Source organism: Trichogramma pretiosum, unplaced genomic scaffold (assembly GCF_000599845.2).
Source record: "Trichogramma pretiosum strain Unisexual culture from Peru unplaced genomic scaffold, Tpre_2.0 scaffold145, whole genome shotgun sequence".
Taxonomy (NCBI): Eukaryota; Metazoa; Arthropoda; class Insecta; order Hymenoptera; family Trichogrammatidae; genus Trichogramma; species Trichogramma pretiosum.
Genome location: NW_019640819.1, coordinates 68,786 through 88,590, shown reverse-complemented (window position 1 = coordinate 88,590; position 19,805 = coordinate 68,786). Strand labels below are relative to the sequence as shown.

Genomic DNA, 19,805 nt, shown 5'->3' with positions numbered 1-19,805 from the left:
TATTTTTCAGCAGAAATAAGTGAATAAAATTGATTTTAATAACAACATTTATTTACTGTAAATCTTATGGAACATTTTTTTCTATTCGTAATTTTCCTATAAAAAAAATCGTGACAATTTGTTCTATTACCAATCTATTATCAATGGTAAAAAAGTCAACATAAAAATAGAAAATTAATCAATACATTGCAAACAACTATCGTTTACAACTGTAACAAATATTTTGTTTACTTATTCAAAAATTATTTCACATTTATAAGAAGTTATTAAATACTTCTGTTACACACATTTTAGCATATGTACAATTTCATTCATCGATTAATGTATATTACAAGCACATAATTTGGGAGTTTTATTTTTAATAAAGAATCAAAAAATATCATTTGTATACTTTGGACGATTGCCAAATTTTAGAAAAGCAAGTAAATATAATTTCCAGTCACAATTGCACATCACCCTGACTTGTAACTTGTTACATACATGGATGAATTTACAAGTAAATTTAATCGAAATATTATTTATATGTATGCTGAAAAAAAATAAACTATCAAACATTTGTATTGAGTCAAAGTTGTACTACTCAGGTTCTTACATGAAAAGAGTCCTCTTTTATCTAATTTTTCAGCATATTACATCTGACGTATAATGATTAAATTGAGATCTCGAGTCTAACTGAATATGAATCTTGTTTAGATTAAACACCAACTTCGATTTAGTCATATAAAATTATCTCTAAGCGATGGAATTCGACGCGCTGATGAGCTACGAACGCCACCACCTACACCAACTGAGGATCGACGTTTTCTCATAGATTCTTCAACGACAGCTTTATCAAAAAACTGCTAATCAAAAATCTACTGAATTATCATTCACCAAGTTTATACTAATAGCAGTTTGTACAGTCTTAGATACAGCTTATGAAATTTCTTTAATTAAATGATAATTATCTCATATATAAAACTTTTCTGACTGATTGCAAATTAGAACTAGTTTTAAATTTTTTCAAAAATTGAGTTCTATTGTAAAAAAAAAATATTTCCATGATTAACTTTTTTAGAATAAATCTAATGAATCTCTATTTACATTTTTACTATCTTACTCTAAATTATGTACAATATAATTGTACTTAATTAAATCGTCAATGAATAATATAAATTACTTTACTCTTCACTGTTATTATGATCATCAATCTGTTTGATAGGAGGACGAACGATTTTAACTCCGTCAAAATAAGGATGACTTAATGCTTGTTTAGCTGAGATTCTCGTATTTGGATCATAAGTGAGAAGTTTCTGGAATAAATATATTGTTAAAATTAATCGATTTTGAAATTTTTTTTTTTTAGTTATTTCATGATAAAACCTCAACTTACTTTAAACAAATCTCTGGCATTTTCATCAAACGTAGGAACAATTTCGTCCAAATCCTTAGGTTCCCATTTTGGAAACATAGATTTATAGTCTTCTAGTTGTGACACTCCTGGCCATACAGACTCATCAGGTGTGCCCAAAATGCGAAAGATTTTAAATAACTGATCTATTTCTGAATCACCAGGAAAGAGAGCTTTTTTATTACCCTGAAAACAATTTAAATTGAGTTAAATAATGATTGAGTATTACTTATAATAAGAACTGAGCCTAACCATTTCAGTGAATATGCAACCAAGACTCCACACATCAACAGCGGTTGAATATAATTTAGAGCCTAATAAAATTTCTGGTGCTCTGTACCATAGAGTAACTACTTCATGGGTAAATGTTCGAACAGGCAGTCCAAATGATCGAGCTAATCCAAAATCAGCGAGTTTAAGATATCCTTCATGATCTATCAGAAGATTTTGTGGTTTCAAGTCTCTGTGTAAAATACGGTTCACATGACAGAATGCGATAGCTTTCAACATCTGCCATAAGTAAGACTGTAAAATAAAAATATTTTCATTGTGATTTATTTGTAAAATTGATATAAAATACTCAAGTAATAAAAATTAAACTTTACTTTGATCAATGGAGCACTTAGTCCATTAGTGGTGGAATCGAGTAGTTTCTTCAAGTCTTGATTTAAAAACTCAAAAACTAAGTACAAATGTTGATCTCCTTGAACGACGTCTAACAATTGTATCACATTAGGATGAGCTAGCTCTTTGAGGAGGGATATTTCCCTAATAGCAGTAGATGGTACCCCTTCGCTTTCGCTAATTAATAAAATGATCATTAGTTAGTCAATCAAAGTATTCCAGTAAAAAATAGCAGTTATCTTGATAAATGCAACTACACGATGTAATTGAAAATACAATAATGCAAGTCCCAAAAAACACCCTCCAAAGAATCCACTCTCAAAAGCGTCAAAGTAGATGACAAAAGAAAAGACACTCACGTTTCCAAGCGTATTTTTTTCAGAGCAACAAACTTGCCCGTCATCACATCCTTAGCCTTGTAGACGACGCCGTAGGTGCCCTCGCCGATTTTCTCCAATTTGCAAAAGTTCTCCATATTTATAACCTCGAACTACCGTGCGTAGTACTACGGGGCCACAAGACTTGTCCTCGAAATGACCTTTGCCTAGACCGCTGCACACGATTTGACCATAAAATTTTCCGATCAAAATGAAATCTGAAACCTCTGATCGAGGATGAAGCTTCTCGAGACTGCAGCAGCAAATCGAGATGATCAACAACACGCGATTCTTCTGTACAGAGACAGTGTCAGGCCCGCTTGTCTTGGTCCAATTTTCACTCGAACCGAACGGCGATCAGTAACTACTCCCACCGCACTCAAAACGAATTGTCTAGAGCCAAGACAGAGAGAAAGAGAGAGAGAGACAAAGAGATCAAAGCCGTTGCTGCGAGTCGTTTTATTTGGCTGCGTCCGTAAACGCCGCTTCAGCTTACGACGATGGATCAAGCTGATCTGAATGAATCGCAGTTCGAACGCAACTTTCCCGCCTATATTATGCACGCTGCGGCCTCTCGAGTCAGTAGGTTAGCAACTTCAGCTGTACAGTTACTAGTCGGTGTGGATCATGGGCGCAATGTTTACAAAACGCGGCCGGCGCGCATCCAAGCGCGATCGCGATGTTTTCCAGGAAAAAAAGCCGTCTGCGCCCGGTATTGGTCGTATTTACAATCGGCAGCTACGGTGTGTTTACAAGTATGCATTAGGTATAGGTATACCGACTTTTAAATCTGTTCTATTTGGGATATCTTGGAAAATGTATCAAACACGTGATATATTTTTTAAAAACGTTCGTTTATCATGAAAATAACTTTTTTTTTATTAACGATGTATAGAGATATGTACAATTATTATCAATCAACGATCACTCAATTATTCAGATTATCATTCGTATAAGTTTCTCATTTTGGCATTTTTGCAATCGACGGTGTTTTTGAACACTTATTTTATAATAGCCACTCACAGACTAAACTGTCGTCATTTATAATAATAATAAAAAGTTCTCGAAGGCGTAGAATCGAATCGTCTACAAAAAGTACCAGCGATAAGCCCACTCGGGGGGCTTATCATCCTCCGACTATCAGACGGTCTCGACCTGGCCCTTTCTGCGCGGTCGGCTCTCGCGATGATGGCTGCTGCTGCTGCTTTGCCTCTCCATGAACGACGTCTCCTCGGATCTTCTACTGCTGCTGCGGCTCGTCGAGGCCGCCTCGACCATCTGTCCACTAGCGGTACTGCTGTTGCTGCTGCTTCCACTATTTTGACCGGTAACGATTCCAGCCGAAGTCGTAGCAGCCGCTTGCATCGTCACCGCGGCCGAGTCCTTGTCATCCTGCTGACTCGACGAGTTCGACGTCAACGAGGTCTTCCTCAATCTCATGTCCTCCAGCGGTATCTCCTCGCTTCGGGGCCTCGGCAGTTTCGGGGAATTCTCGCGGGTACGCGCGCCGCTGCCCCCTTCCTGGGACGACACGCGACCCGTCGGGCTCCGGTCGACGTGACGCAGACTCGTCGTGCCGCCGCCACCGCCGCTCGAGGAGGAGCCCAGGGATTTGTTGGCGTAGCTGTCGCGGCGCATCTGAGCCGCGAAGCCGGGTACCTTGTTCACTTGGAACAGTCGCTGCTGCAGCTGCTGCTGCTGATCCTTCATCGACGACGAACGATGATGCGGCGCTCGACCACCTGCTGCTGTTCCTTTACCAATAATATCATCGTTAGCTCGCGCCCGTCTGTCTCTCGTCGCGATATATTATTTCTCTACATTTTATTAAATGCAACTAAAAAGAAAAATCAGCTACCAAAAAGAAACGAACGCAAATAGTTTAATTTTTTTTTTTTTCGCCAAAATACTTACTGTCGCGTAGAGAGATCAGAGAATAATTGGTCGGCGTCGAGCACTGGGGCGTACTGGTAGGAATATCGAGAAGCTTGGCGATCTGAGTCATCTTTTTCTGTCTCGCCTTTATCCGGCCTTTAGTGAGCCTCTGCTTGGCCGCCATGCAGCGAATGTGATCGTCGAATATGAACTTGGCCGAGAGCAGCGGGACTTTGTTGCTCGTGCCGCTGCACGAGGGCTTGTGAATGGTCAGGTGCAGGCATCGCGAGTCGTCCTTGTCGCCCACCACCTCGATGTCCTGGAGGAAACCCACGAATTTGGCGATACCCCAGCCGAGTTTGCGCGCGTCCGGCTCCACGAGGATCAGCTGTATCGAGTCGATCACCAAAAATCGTCGGATCTTCTGGCCATCCTTCCAGACGACGGTGCAAGCGATCAGATCGCTGTTGTCTGTAAATTTTATCGTTATTGCCTCGTTAATGCGTGAAGCCGAGCTTCGGAAAACACTTAAAACCATTAATTACACATATAGTTACTTAGATCTAAAACGTTGTTGACTTGGACGCAGCTGCCGGGATTCGTGAGAGGCAATTGATTCTCGACCTCGTTGTAGAGGGTCAACGATAATTCTCGGATTAAAAAAAATACTCTGATCGCCCGACGAGCTCGTTCGACCTGAAAATAACAATTATCGTTACTGCAAAATCCACATTTAAAAGATATTCTTAATAACTTACCTCTCCACAAGCCAGTCTTTTGCTAAACTCAATGCCTGTCATAGGTGTCCCCGTAGGAGGTAAAAGAATATTACTGTCCATCATCAGCCACTCCACCTTCAGTGGCTTCTTTTGAATCTCACCGTACTCGTCCTCGAACATGTCTAAAAATATATCCTCGCTCTGCAATGAAAAAACGAGATATGGTACGATTAGAAATTGCGAACGAGCGCCGGACATCGTAAATTTTGATCTACGACGCGAGTAACATGCTTTTATGAATCTAGCAATCCCAATTTTCCATTTCTTGACCTTATAAAAATTCCGAAGTAGCGCCGTGCTCTGCTCTTTGGCGGCCTCGATCGCCGCCAGATGACAGTCTTGGAGGATACTCTCGTTGTCGCAGATAACGAGATGAAGCAGTAGCTTTATCGCAAGTTCGAGTGTAACCAGTCGAACTTTGGCACCTATCGATAGAAAATCAAAGAATAAGTTTGACTTGAATTGCTCATAAATGGGAATGTTTATTTACCTGATTGACAGCTCAGAGTTATGATGTGAATGATTTTATCGATCAATGTTTCATTGTAACGATTTTTTACCGATGACTTATTTGGTGCTAATGAAAATCCCAGAGACTCCGAATGTACTTCCTGCATGAAGAAAAAAGAATTAGAATAATGAAAAATAGTTCCCATACGCTTTGGTTTTTAAATTACCTTATTATTTGCTAGGGCATACAGAATGCACAAAGCGAATAAAGCTGCATAATCGTTTTCCTGACAGTATAAAGAATTCAAAATAGCTTCAAGGAATGGTTTATTCGATACCGATTCCTCTTCCGGCGTGATATCGATTCTATCGACGTTTAGTGGACCCTCGAGAGCCAACCTCTGCTCTTTTTCCTCGTCCGATACGCTTAAATATTTTATTTCCTTTGCGACTGTTTCGCTGGTAGCGTCGGTTTTGCTAGATTCGCTCCTTGCCGGGCTACCTTCGGCGTTCGAGGAGGCTCCCAACTCCAATTTTGCACCATCACGTTCAGTGTTATCTTTTGATTTTTCAGCCTCAGCCACGATTTCTTCGTCGACTTTTATATTATTTGATTCGTCGCTTTTTACATCTGTTGCGTCTTCGTTCTCGTTTTCTTCCTCTTGGACGTCGGCTAGTTTGGATGGATCGCCCCGAGAGTCCGATGCGCACTCGAGGGATTTTTCTAAGCTCTCCTTGGGTGGTAAAAAGGCAACGGTTTCGTTGGATACGATTTCTTCGAACTCTTCTAATACTTTGCTTGCACCACTCTTTATTATCTCAACGTTTGATTTTAGAATCACAGCTGCAAGGGTTTTTACTAATGGACCGTGGGATATGATTAGAAATACTTGGGATAGCAGGAAAAGTGCCACCACTGTACTAACGTATTTGCGATCCTCCTGAATAATTCAAAAATACATAGAAAACATGATTTTATGAATATATGATTATATGAAAATATGAATAGTAAAAAATTGTAAACTCACGTAATTATCGCACAATAAATCTTTACGTCTAGTTAATGAATAGACATACAAAGGAACAAGTAACTTATGCAATAAGTGCTCTGATAAAACTTTGTTCAAGTCTTCTATATTAAGGCATAAAATATCATTCAGATAGTGGAGATGATCCAAATGTTCAGCCACTAAGTCTGCTAATCTATTTTGACTCTGGTGACTAAATAAAAAAAATAAAAGTTAAGTTTTTTATTCTTGCACATAATCTAAAACAATTGCTTTACTTACTCAGCATCAGTTCGAACACATGTATCTAGTTCAAGAATATGATTGCCAATGAACCATACAAGATTGCTAAAATATGGAGCTGCTGTTTTGTCACGAATGAATCTGAGCATTGATGCATCTTCAACTCGATATACATTGAGGGTAAGAGTTCTGACAGCAATGCGAACCATACCCTCAGAATGATTGAAAAATTTGATAGCTTCTGTATATAATGGAAAATCATTTGTATGCTAAAAGAAAATAATTCTATTTTTATTAAATATTTACATGATGTCATATACATATGCTATCTATTCATTTTGTATCAAAAATAACAATACATTCAAGATGATATGGAGCAACCAAAAAAATTGATTAAAGTTATTTAAGGATATGAGTATGATTAATTAGTAATGTTTGATCATTTTGAAATTTAGAAAAAGAAGTTAATAAGAAAAGCAGAAATAAAAATGTGGCATGCTTTTAAGATATGAATGTTTAAATCAAATTGTTAACTTTTTGTACAATCATGTTTGATATAAAATGCAAAACTAGAAAACATATATGAATGGTATGATATGAAAATATGAACAAACACTCATTAGATATACCTTGTTTACCTCGTTATAGAAAAAGTGAATAGTGTGCGCATTTAGTTTCAAACTTAATGTCTTGAGAAAACTTATATAGTAAGCCATCACTTCTTCATCACTAAAATCAAACTTGTGCACTATTATACTGTTAACATGATTATTACTCAATAAATAATCTGAAAAAGAAAGATTGTATGTACATTGTTATAATTCAATAAAAAATTAGTTAAAAATCTTACATAATGAGGTTTCATTTCTAATATTTTCAAACAAAATATTGAGTGTTTGCAGTAACTGAACACACACGTAGCTGCCACACTTTTGTTTCATAATTCGCAGGAAAAATGACAGCATATTTTTTTCCAGAAAAAAGCTGCAAAGAAAACATAAAATGAGTTAAATCCTTTTATGGCATAAAGTATAATGATTGTAACTCACTCAAAAACACTGCTGTCATTTTGATCTCCCCAAATTAATATTTCAGCTATCGATCGCAAAGTTTCCACCAATAAGCCTCTATTGGTTTCCGATACTGTTTGGTTCTTTGATAAAACATTGTACAAGTACCTGTGACAAGTAATCATAAATTTTAATAAAATTACCAATATGTGTTAAATTATCAGCAGTGTTTGTCGAAACCATTCTTACTTAAGATGTTCAAGAGAATGTGGATTTTTCGGCCTCCAGAGACCTCCTCCGAACCAACTGCGACTTCGGAACATTGTTCAAGATATCGAGGAAGTAAAATGTTAACTTGTTTTAATGAAGCTACATAACTAAATGCGCAAAGTTACTCCCGAACGTAAATTCGATCTGATTTGTTCCAATTGACATCAGAAAATTTCCGAAACGTATGTTCAATACCTGACTATTATTTCACGCATACTCATTAACCCTGAATTTCGCTGTCATTATAATCCAATCAAGTCGGTGTGCTCGATATCATTTTTACAGATCACCGAAGAAGCTTTGACAAAATCTGCTGTTGATACCAAAATTTGAAAGAAGACTTTTGATAGAGACACAGTGGTGGTAGAAAAAAAACTGGTAATCGTCTTCGTTATTTTTTACCATTAGCTATCGACGAAAAACGAGACACAAGTAAAAATTATTACTTAATCTTAATGCGCTTTACAAAGTTCGCATAGCTCATTGCTGACTGCTCTTGTGCTATGTATTATGTATCATTCACTCACACCGAGAGCGAACCGAGTGTCAACCGAGAATTCACACTCGTATGAAATCATGACGGTGGGAGACGACGACTCTAAGCTCGCCAGTTCGCGTATACAGTATATATGTTGGCTTTTATCAATTCGAGGTTAGGTGTCACGCGCGTACTTTTGGCGTCTGCTACATACGTGCTTTAAATAAACAAGAATCGAGCGCGTGCGGCGTGCACACGATAACGGAGCGTTATTGATTTTAATTTAAAAATAATAAAGTGAAATATTAAAAATTAATTATAAACAATCGTTCGGGTGGAATTTTGATTTACGTCAACGACATTTTTTGTCATTCGTTCGTTCGATAAGAATTCAAAATGAAAGTTTTAGAACTATTCAGTGGAATTGGAGGCATGCATTATGCATTGACAGGTAAATTATTGTGTTCTTTGATTTTCTTTTTGTCATAAAAATATAATTGTAATTTTTGTGATTTTTTCAGAAAGTGGAGTAGATGGAAAAGTTATTAGATCAATAGATATTAACACTGTAGCTAATACAGTTTACAATCATAATTTTCGAAAAACGACAAATCTTAACAGAAATATTCAGTACTTAACTGTAAAACAAATCATGGATTGGGATATTGATTGTATACTCATGAGTCCACCTTGCCAACCTTTCTGCAGAGTAGGATTAAAAAAAGATTCTTCCGATAATAGATGTGCTCCATTGCTACATCTTTTGGAAATCATTCCAGAAATTGCAACTTTGAAGTATATTTTAATTGAGAATGTAAAGGGTTTCGAAAGCTCTCAAGCTCGAGAAGAAGTTATATCTTGTTTAGTTAAATCAAATTTCAATTACAAAGAGCTTATTCTTAGTCCGTGTCAGTTTGGTATACCCAATTCTAGACACAGATACTATTGTTTAGCCAAAAGAAAAGATTTGAACTTTGTATTTAAAGATTCTGAATTGTTAACACAGTTACCGGAGGAAATTATGACTATACTAGCTCAGAAGAATAAATTATCATTAAATGGTGATAAGGAGTTAAATCCTGTGGCATTTAAAGATTGTTATAAATTAAAAAATATATTAGAAACAGAAGTTGATGATACATACTTAGTGCCTAAAAGGCACGTAGTTAAAAGAGGTAAAGTTTTTGACATAAGAAATCCAGAATCAACTGGAAGCTGTTGTTTTACAAAGGCATATAGTCATTATATGGAAGGAACTGGTTCTGTTTTATCTCCATTCACAGATGAAGAAGTTAAAAACAAATTCACTGAGGCATCTAATGCAGAATCTGAAGAAAAACAAGTAGAAATATTGAAAAGTATAAGTATTAGATTTTTTACACCGAGAGAAGTTGCTAGACTCATGTGTTTTCCAGAAAATTTTACTTTTCCTGACAGAACAACACTAAAGCAAAAGTATAGGTTGTTAGGTAATTCGATAAATGTATTTGTAGTTAGTCAACTAATTTATTTGTTAAACTATGAAAATACTTTGGAAAAATAAAAATTTTAACACAAAAACCATTCTGATTAATATTATTGTATAGTTTATTTTCATTAAGACTATGAAAAAACATATCTCTGCTTAATTTAATTATTTTTACAAGTAGCTAACACATTCATAAGATAGTAGATAACTTAAAGTACATTACAATATAATACTTTATTGCAAAAATTGACTAACTTAAAGAAATAATAGAAATAATCTTATTTATCACTTAATTATAATTGAGAAGCAGAAGTAATAATTCCATCATCTCATTCAGCAATTAAAAAAAAACTTGGAATTATGCTGAGATGAGATTAACAAATTAATTTTTGAACTCTATGGAATGAATTATTAATTGGACTTGACTACTGATCGGAAACCAATTTAAATTCTAAACAAATTTTACAGTGCATTATTCTAAGTACCTAAATCGTATTCAATTTTTTTTAGAATACTCAAGACACATCACATTCAGTTCAATCGTATAAAATAGATTTCTCTCTTTCCTCGTTTCTCACACTGTGCCCCATACTAAGGCACTTGTTCCAGTTCCGCTGGCAGTGGTATTTTTCTCTCCTTGGCGAACTTCACCAGAGCTAGGTACTTCTTGTTCCAAGCCTCCACCTCCTCTCTCATCTTGTTGTTCTCCTCCTGCATGATCTCCATGTCCCTGTACTCCTGGCTTTTTTCCGACTCGAGCTCGTCCTTTTGCTCGATCCTCTTGATGCGACAGCTAGCTGCATAACCTCGATTCTTCAGGGTCCTGCGGCGTTGCTTCATGCGCACGATCTCGTCCTTGGTCAAGCCACGCAGCTTCAGCTGCCTGTTGAGATCGCGTACCGAGATGGAGACGAGCTCGTCGTCGCTTATTTCAAGGCATGGCCCCGGTGACAGCGGATCCTGCAATTCCAACTTTATCGTGTATCATATGTGTTTACAAACATTGGGGAAGAGAGAGAGAGAGAGGTTTTTTAGCAGAAGACGCGATTTGGAGGATAATTACCATTTTCATAGCTCGGTTGTTGTCCATTTTTTTCACTGTGAGTTTTCCTGCGCACCACGTAGTTTTATCCACGAGGAATTTTACGGTTGTTGCTGCTACGAAACTCCAACGCTGAATGCTTCCAACAGCGATTTGTGTCTGGCATGAAAAATTCGCTTAGTCATCTTCGAAGCCCCTCTTGGATGTTCATAAGACATATTGCCTCTGTACGTGCATGATTTTTCATTAAGGTCGCATCATGGAGTATAAAAATCGAGGCTCAATGTAATGTATTTACAAAGGAAATCTCGATGATTCCTTGCGCTGATTGATCGATTTTTCTTTTAATTACATCGTGCCTGCCTGACTCTGACTTTTTTGAAGAGTCATCGCCCCGCAACAAAGCCTGAGGTGAAAGTTGCGCCCGTAGTCGTTCAAGCTTCAAAAGCGCTTTAGCTCTATAGCTTGAACGCGAGCGAACCGTGAATAACATGTATACCATACCTACATGAGTTTAAAACTACAATGCAATCGAGCGTACGCCGATCCTGTCGCACAATGGCGTATACGCGAACACACTTTCACACAAAATGAGAGAAATGTGCATGTTATAACGACAAAAAAATTTCTACTGTACCATCTGAAAGCAAAAAGGGAGCCTTTCGAATTAATACTTTACTCATTATAATACCATACAACAATACTTTTGTTTATATTCGTCAATTCCGCACAGATACATTTTTTTAGAAATCACTAATACCACCGAATTGCCATGAAAATGCTGAAAATTCCATCATCAGGAAAAAGCGTTCTAAAGGTACTTTTATCTGTGTAACATCAGAAGAACATATAAAAAATTTAGAAGAAGCTGAAAGATTGAAAAATCTTAAAACAGAAAAGATTAAAGAAAAGGCAAGAATCAAAGAGGATCGTATTTTGAAGACTCCTTTGAAAATAAGGGCAAATGAACGTAAAGCTGATAAAATGAAGTCATCGAAGTCACCAAAAAAACCAAAAAAAGAAAAAGATGATGAAAACGCATTTATTTTTGAGAAATCGTCGAATGAAATGAAATGTCTAGATATTGACGTTTCATTTCAATCTATTGATAGTCAAGTAACAAATGTTATTCAAGAAGATGGTAGTTGTTTATCTTTTATACAGCTTTAGCAAAAACCTAGATGTAAAGATGTGTTCTTTTTAATAATTTAAGTCGTTTTAATATACCAATAAAAATGGATATTCTGCAGATATATTTTGCTTCGATGTGGTGCCCAAATATAACTTAGCTCCCCTGATACTCGTGTCCGACCCCTATGGCACAATTCCCGGCCATTGAAAAAAGACGGGCAACTGTGAAAAATTTTTTGAAATTCAATAAAAAATTGAGATTTCATTGTAATTTTTTAATTTCAATATATATTATAGAGCTTGAGATTCCCTTTGCAATGGTCGTTTCAGATTTGAAAAATTTCAAAAATTCGCTTCAGAAAGCAAGTTTGAAGTTATGGTGTCTCTCATGCCCGTCTCTCCCCTACATTTCAAATTTTTAAAACGAAAACAAACACACTCAAACCATTACTAAAAAACTAGCCCGTTGAGAAATTTTAAGATAAATTGATAGCACTTGTAACTGTTTGAGACAAAAATATTAAATTTTGGATTGTTAATTCCTGAAAATTACGAAAGTATGAATTATCCCGCATATTTTTACAAAATAATTTTTATAAAATCTTCATGATCAATTGTATTTTGTTGAAGCGTAGGGTGACTGTATCAATACCCGGACAGCTAAGAAGTGATATTCCATTGCCTGGCCATTTTCTCGTACAATAATAATAAATAATTCTACTTCTTATTTTGACAATTAAAAACTTGAATATTACCTAAAAATATGTCGAAATTCACAGAGATTTTGAAAAAAAAATGTAAACGTCTTAAATTTAAATTAAAAAATGGCCCGTAATTGGTCTTAAGAAAAATCACTTTGCGCCGATATCCGTCCACTTTTCAATACTATATGATTCCATTAATTGAATTAAAAATTACTATAAAAAATGATAATTTTACTTACTGAATAATAATTAACTCGATCATACCATTTAAATCATTTTAATATTTTGTTCAAATGTTTATATGACTTGAATAAAAGTATCCGGGTATTGGGGAGTGGCCGGGTATTAGTACAGTCACCCTATATTTTAAAATCCTTTTTCTTTCAATGGTTTCTTTTCATGCATTACATGGGCCTTTGTTAACATCCATATCACGAAAATGGTGAAATTCTAGATGCACAGTTACTCGAGGAAAAAGCAAAATTTTTTGTTAGTTAAAATGTACTATGCCGAACATACACTGTATCATTGTGTATGTTGAGATCGCCTTTCCGATTGAATAAATTTTCTAGTTCTCAAATGGCTGTGAATTCCCAATCGATGTAGATATTTAGAGAAATTGGTGCGATTTGAGATAAAACGTTTACGACCGGTAATCGAATAACGACCGAGTAAAATAAACAGATTAGGTGTGAAATTTCACGTCTATAGCGCCCAGCCGTAACAAGATATGTAGTTATACTATGTTGTCAGTGGTCTCAATTACCAATCGACATGTTGTTACGAGAAAAAAACTAACTGTTCTATCATCATCATTCACAATTCTGTAGAGAACTGTTACGTGATGATACAATTAGATGGAAAATTAGATTTTTTAAGCATAAGGGGCATAGAATGTCACATAAATATGGGAATGCAAGAGGCGGTGCCATTCGCGGCCGCCAAGAAGCCATATATACGCGGTGGATTCTCGCGTTTGTGTTACATAGATCGATCATCGTTTTAACTTTCATAAAACTCAAAAATCAAAGTTATAATACTTAATCTGTTTTGATGTAGGCTATTTGAAAAACTCCTAATGTCGATCTTGTTTCATTTCATGTATCCAAGTAGATTATAATCAGTTTTAATAGAGCTATATTGAATTGATAAGTCAATGAGTTCAAATCGAAATATTCACGCTAAAATATATATATAACGAAAGAAACGATTGAAATTTCCAAAACAAGATTCATGAATTAAATTACTTTACTGCACTCGCTATTTTCCCATTTCGATCAATGCTTATATGAGTATATGAGTCAAGTGACATTTTAACATGTGATAAATGAATCGGTCATATTAACATTGCATGTAGCATTTTTTATTTGTTAAGTACGCTAAAAAGCAAAGTACCTTTGGAGCCTAGGACATAATCGCTACCCTTACTGAAAAAAAGCTCGACCTAATAGTTATAAAAAAATTCAACACAGTCAAGCAAAAGAAAAAGTTTATAATTAAAGTAAAACAGTTCAAAAACGAAAATTTTTGAATATTTGCATATTTTTCTGGACTAGACTTAATTTACTGTGTAATGATTTGTTCCAAATATTAAGTGTTAACATTAAGTATGCAGTGTAAAAATTTAATAATTTAATCTTTAAATGTTTATAATTTCCAACGTGTAAGAGTTTATATTTTTTCAAACAATGGTGTAATTTTACGCAAAAATATTAAAAATATATTTAGTGCAATGATAAGGAATGGGACTTGATTGATAATAGAGACTTCAATATTTTTATAATTTATAAATCATTTATTTTATTAATTGTACATCTTTTTTATACTGTGTCTTTACAGAAGATCAAGTTGAACTTAAAAAAAAATTTTTAATTAAAGCTTAACGTGCGAGTGAGACTAGTTCACGTTCATCTATGTAATTTTCTTTTTACAGCTTTTCGTTTTTAATTTTTTTCTTACATTTTTAATTTAGTTTTTAATATTTTTTTATGATTTACTTTTTTTCAAAAATATACACGACAGAACAAAAGTATGGCTATCGATAATGTTTTAAACAATGAACGTAATTATGCTCTACTACGCCCTGCCAAATCTCTTTCGCAAATTTCTTCGCAATTTTCTTGCCCAATTTTCCAAACTTATTTCCACCTCAATGTTAATTTGTCTTTGTCGTTCAGCGGCATCCGGGTCGCGATTTCGTGACTGTTCTTCAATAATTGCGAATTTCTCTGCCCAGCTTATCCTTTGTATTTCCTTCTTAGGAGCTCCAAAAGGTGATTTCCCATCTTCGTAAGAAAAATGCATTTCTCGGAATCTTTCAAGTTCTCTTGTGGGAGACTCATCCGGTCTGGGCTGTGATTCCACTGACCTGAGTTGTGTCACGTCGTACTTATTGACGTTCGCGGGCGCTGCTGCGGCCATACTCGTTCTTATTTCTGTAAAATCAAAGATAAACAAAAAATTAGAATTTCAGCTCGTAATTCGAACAAATGAAATGTTCAGAATAATAAATATCAAAGTGGCGTATCTGTGTCGCGCACAGAGAGTTTGAAAACCGAGCCAAGCGCGCTACAGCCGTCGATAATTATACGTGAATCAAGGTGATTTTTAACATTTATATTTTACTGGACTCACAGTTTTGAACAATTGTAGATAATTGAAATAAATGTTAAAGCAGAAAAGAATAGGAAAAAAACAACTTACTTCTTGCGTTTTGCGACTCGAAAACTCGAAACTGCACGGTTCGTCGATGCTGGCCGATGGATGGATCGACTCGTTGAAAATTGGATTGGTTGGTCGCTGCGCGGCGTTCGCTTTGAAGCCAAGGCTCGAATCATGATCTAATGCCTGTGTACCGCTCTATTTATTCATCCAGTCCACGCCGTAGCCCCCAGTGTGACATGCACGCAACGATGCACGCATGCACTTCCGAGTTCCACCGTTCTAATAGCTGGAACGTCGAAACGTATTCTATGTTCCACCATTCTGTTTCGCTCGTTCCCCCCAATCTATCTCCCTAGTCCCACCGCTCTGTTTTCGACGCTCCACCACTCCGCTGGCCGCTTGCTGCTCGGTGATTCGACCGTGCCAGATTACGGCCTCTTTGGCACGCCACCATGGTGGGCGGAGCCAAGCGAAAGAGACTTTAGACTTTAGGTTGTCCAGTCGCGCGCCTGCGTAAACCGACGTTTTTTACACGTTAAATAATCGTTTTTAATAATATTAACGACGCTTACATGATTTTTCGATATTTTTAAATTATTACACATTTAATTAGCCGAGCGATGATCTGTTCCATTTTCTTTTAGGCGAAATCATCGAATATTCCTGGATTTTCAAACGTTGAATAATAACTATTCGACTTACCCAAATGGACAAAAAAATTACAATTAAAGCAAAGTATAAACTAATTCACAATTAAGATACCAACTTGTAATGTTATAATAATTTGCAAAGTATCGGCTGCAGCTGGGACGCTATAATGTCGAAGCGACGACTGGTGGAAATTCTGTTTTTGCCGGCATATAGAATAATAGTATCTAGTATTGTTTCTTAAATTTTGAATAATAATACATAAAGTTTAGTTATAAATAAGAAAATCAATTCAATTTATTATATGCTATAAGTAATGTAATTCGTTTGGTATCGCCCGCAGCTGAGATGAAAATGATGCTGTGTCAGCCGGAGATATTTTTGTGTTGGCCGGCTTATAGAATAATAGTATCTAGTATTATTTCTTTAATTTTTACTAATAATTCATAAAGTTTAGTTATCAATAATGAAATCCATGCACTGCAAAAAATCTTAGAGGCAAGTCCAACATAAGTGAACATAGATATTTTGCTGCCACAGTAAAAATATTGGGCTGTATTTCAACCCTAAATTTTACTATATTTTTTGCTGTGGCAGCAAAATATCTTTTCCAGATCCAGCTGTCCACTTTTTTTGAACTTGCCTCTAAGATATTTTGCAGTGCGAAATTTTTTGTGTGCGCTAAATGTGTAGTGAGACATTGACATTTAGTAATCGAAACAAAAAGCTATTTTATTGGCTTTGCAACTAACTGTGCATAACATAACATTGCTAAAATTTTTGTTTTAATCCAACTGGCACTAGATGAACAAAGTAACAATAGTATATTTCTCAACGGGTGCACATATGGTTTTTTAGCAAAACGAGGGATTATAGCACGAGCCGAAGGCGAGTGCTGTAACGAGTTTTGTTAAAAAACCATATCTGCACCAGTTTGAGATACTATTTTTTCCTACGAGAGCCTAAAATTAGTGGCAAAGTTGCGTATTTTAGTTTAGAGTGGGAAAAAAATTAATAACAAACTAAAAGAGCAATATTACGCTGTGTCTAAGGAATTTTTTTTAGTAAAAGGAAGAGAAAGATCACCTTGGATAGTTTTTTTTCCGTGAAATTTTTTCACAATTCAAACTGACGGGCAAAATCCGCCCACGTCTCGACTTCCAGCGCATGCTCATTGTAACAATATTTGCCCCCAATTGTAGAGGGTTTAGATGGTATATTTAGATGGCTTTAGATGGTACGGTTTAGTCTCGTGCTCAACGTAGACCATCCCCATTGAGGAGCATTAGATCGAACAAAACTCCCTCACCGTATTGACGACGAGTTCAATTGCGCCTCTCAACACATCTTCCCTCGCCGACGACGGGTACAGTTTCAATTTTTCGAGTCGCAAAACATAAAAAGTAAGTTGTTTCTTTTCTATTTTTTCTCCTTTAATGTTAATTCTGTATTATAGGCATAGGACTGAAAAATTTTGCACCGAATTAGTGTTCACTGTGGTCTTTTATTGATATGACACTATAGTGTCTTAAGGGGAGGCTCTCATCTAGCGCCTCAAAAATGACATGTTTTTCGTGATTTTTTTTTCGTGGAAGGAAGTGAATAATGCAGTCAAATTTTTTTGGTACTTATAAATTATGTATTCAACTATATTTACAAATTTTTTCAGACCAAAATATCGAATTATTTATCGCCTAGCAGCGTTTGATGGAGGTCGTGTTAAAAAAAAGGCACCTCAACGGGCGGCAAGCTAGCGCCTTCTATCTAAGTAAGCAACAAAAAAAAAATCGACGAGAAAAAAATCGAAAAGTCCACGTTATATGTGGCTCAAGACGAAAATGTCTAAAACTCCAATAAAAAATAGTTAAGTTATGAATAAGGCTGAAAAATTAAAAATTCTAAATCTCTTAAATCAAAAGAGGGGAGTGTATTCCTGCTATTGCTACGTGCTTGGAAGTCAATTAGTTGACTTTTTGAAGCCTGCCGATTTTTATAGATATCGAATTAACGAACGATATGGGATAAAAAGGTGATTGATTGTTTCCTCAGGAATTCCACAATTTTATCTCGAGAAAATTTTCCAATAACTTTCTTTTGTTTTACAAAACATAATGGCAAGTGTTGGATGCTCCATTGTGCTCTGAATTTTTCGTGTAACATAAACCCCTACATGTAGTATAATTTTTGTTTTAAATTATTCACGATTGAAAGTTTGGGTACCATATATTATCTGAACAATAGGATTTCAATAACACATAGGTATAAAGACGTAACACAGTAGATCAAATATCAAAAATTAATTCACTTTTAAAACCATCATTAATTATTTTTGAAGCATTTCAGATTAAGGATATTAAAACACGACTGACACGCTCGAGTGTCCGATTCGAAACAAGAGTGATCAAATGTATTATTTTCATCAAACGATTCTAAGAATGAAGCAATTAGTTACCTGCTTGACATCCATCTCGAATATCGGGTGCATAAAAATCTTCGACCACTCATTATGTTGAACCATTTATCAAAACACGTGTTTTCTTGAAACCTGAGCTCTCTCGATAATGAACTTGACAAATTAATTGATTACTCAACGCTTTTAAATTATACACACGAGTGCATTGTACGTGTATATAGCGCATACAATGACGTGTTATTTGCAAATTGTGATAAATGAATGTTTAATTGAAAAGTTTTCGATATTACTGTCTCATTTTGATCCATACCGGAAATAATCTTTTGGTATAAAATGCTATTAACTTTCGAAAACTTTTATAAACTTTTAGCAACTTTTATTAGTTGACATAAATATTCAAATTTGACACTGTAATAAAAGTCAATTAAAGTTTATAGTAGTTATTAAAAATTTACATAGAAAAAAACTTTAAAATGTTATTAACGCTTATAAAATTTTATAAATTTCAATAAACTTGTATTAACTTTTATTATAGTCTCAAATCGGAATAATTACATCAATTAGTAAAAGTTTATAAAATTTTATTAATTTTTCTAGAAGAAACGATTTTCGTTAAGCAACATAAAGAGGATTATTATTTAATTATTTAATCGATTAATATATTTCAATTATTTCTTCGATCAATACGCACACTTTTCTCGTGCACACAAGTGAAATGCGCGCAAACTTGAGTTATGCGCTATCTTACGAGGAGACCTTTTCTCATAATTTTAAAGTGCCTTTTATTTATTTTAAAATGTAGCAATTTAAAACAAATAAAAATTTATATTGTAAAATATTTAAATAATTTGACAGCTAGAAAAACATCCATTAAGTTCTTAGTACCAGTAGATCACGACCATCAGGACATTTCTATGTTAGCCAAAAGGCCGAGAAAACAAAAACTCATACAGACATTTGTTGGTAATTTAATGTAGTTTCCAAATATATAAACCAATTTGTTTGTATGTGCTTATAAGTTTATTATTCGCAGTGGATGGAATTGGAAAAAGAAAATAAATTAATAGGAAAATATACATAGTTTTTTGATAATATATAAACGATAACGAAAATGTTACAAGATAAACAACCTCGATTCGTTCCTTACTTAAGCTTCAGTACGCCGTCCAATGTGCGCCATGGGCCTTGTTTACTGCGCACAACGTGGGCTGGCCCAAAATCCCCTCTTCGTT

General features: G+C 35.3%; 4 protein-coding genes across 10 annotated transcripts; 1 reads left to right on the top strand and 3 right to left on the bottom strand.

The window, feature by feature from the left end:
* Positions 1–29: 29 nt before the first annotated feature.
* LOC106657125 (cyclin-dependent kinase 2-like) lies at positions 30–3,038 on the bottom strand. 2 transcript variants are annotated; one of them, XR_002763632.1, is made up of 6 exons: positions 2,374–3,038; positions 1,996–2,191; positions 1,643–1,915; positions 1,373–1,576; positions 1,100–1,292; positions 30–1,016 (listed from the first exon to the last, which is right to left on the bottom strand). XR_002763632.1 is itself a non-coding variant. In XM_014378447.2 (5 exons), the coding sequence occupies exons 1-5, from the start codon at positions 2,487–2,489 to the stop codon at positions 1,161–1,163; spliced, it is 921 nt and encodes a 306-aa protein (XP_014233933.1). In that variant the 5' UTR covers positions 2,490–3,038; the 3' UTR covers positions 30–1,160. The 2 variants fall into 2 exon arrangements, 1 of the variants encoding a protein (XP_014233933.1); XM_014378447.2 differs by having other exon boundaries at positions 30–1,292.
* A 155-nt stretch (positions 3,039–3,193) lies between these two features.
* LOC106656921 (protein CLEC16A homolog) lies at positions 3,194–8,597 on the bottom strand. 5 transcript variants are annotated; one of them, XM_014378106.2, is made up of 13 exons: positions 8,005–8,597; positions 7,795–7,923; positions 7,596–7,729; positions 7,375–7,532; positions 6,785–7,014; positions 6,524–6,716; positions 5,723–6,436; positions 5,536–5,656; positions 5,316–5,470; positions 5,025–5,186; positions 4,812–4,962; positions 4,306–4,737; positions 3,194–4,145 (listed from the first exon to the last, which is right to left on the bottom strand). In XM_014378106.2, exons 1-13 carry the CDS (start codon positions 8,076–8,078, stop codon positions 3,532–3,534), a joined length of 3,267 nt encoding a protein of 1,088 aa, XP_014233592.1. In that variant the 5' UTR covers positions 8,079–8,597; the 3' UTR covers positions 3,194–3,531. The 5 variants fall into 5 exon arrangements, with proteins under 5 accessions (XP_014233592.1, XP_014233593.1, XP_014233594.1 ...); XM_014378107.2 differs by having other exon boundaries at positions 3,195–4,145; positions 7,384–7,532; XM_014378108.2 differs by having other exon boundaries at positions 3,195–4,145; positions 4,824–4,962; positions 8,005–8,078.
* A 152-nt stretch (positions 8,598–8,749) lies between these two features.
* On the top strand, positions 8,750–10,046 carry LOC106656881 (tRNA (cytosine(38)-C(5))-methyltransferase). Its single transcript, XM_014378037.2, has 2 exons — positions 8,750–8,954; positions 9,025–10,046. Exons 1-2 carry the CDS (start codon positions 8,900–8,902, stop codon positions 10,044–10,046), a joined length of 1,077 nt encoding a protein of 358 aa, XP_014233523.1. The 5' UTR covers positions 8,750–8,899.
* A 36-nt stretch (positions 10,047–10,082) lies between these two features.
* On the bottom strand, positions 10,083–11,473 carry LOC106657004 (transcription factor MafK). Of its 2 annotated transcripts, XM_023462664.1 has the most exons (3): positions 11,312–11,473; positions 11,035–11,238; positions 10,083–10,943 (listed from the first exon to the last, which is right to left on the bottom strand). In XM_023462664.1, exons 2-3 carry the CDS (start codon positions 11,059–11,061, stop codon positions 10,563–10,565), a joined length of 408 nt encoding a protein of 135 aa, XP_023318432.1. In that variant the 5' UTR covers positions 11,062–11,238; positions 11,312–11,473; the 3' UTR covers positions 10,083–10,562. The 2 variants fall into 2 exon arrangements, with proteins under 2 accessions (XP_023318432.1, XP_014233719.1); XM_014378233.2 differs by having other exon boundaries at positions 10,085–10,931; positions 11,035–11,471.
* Positions 11,474–19,805: the final 8,332 nt, after the last annotated feature.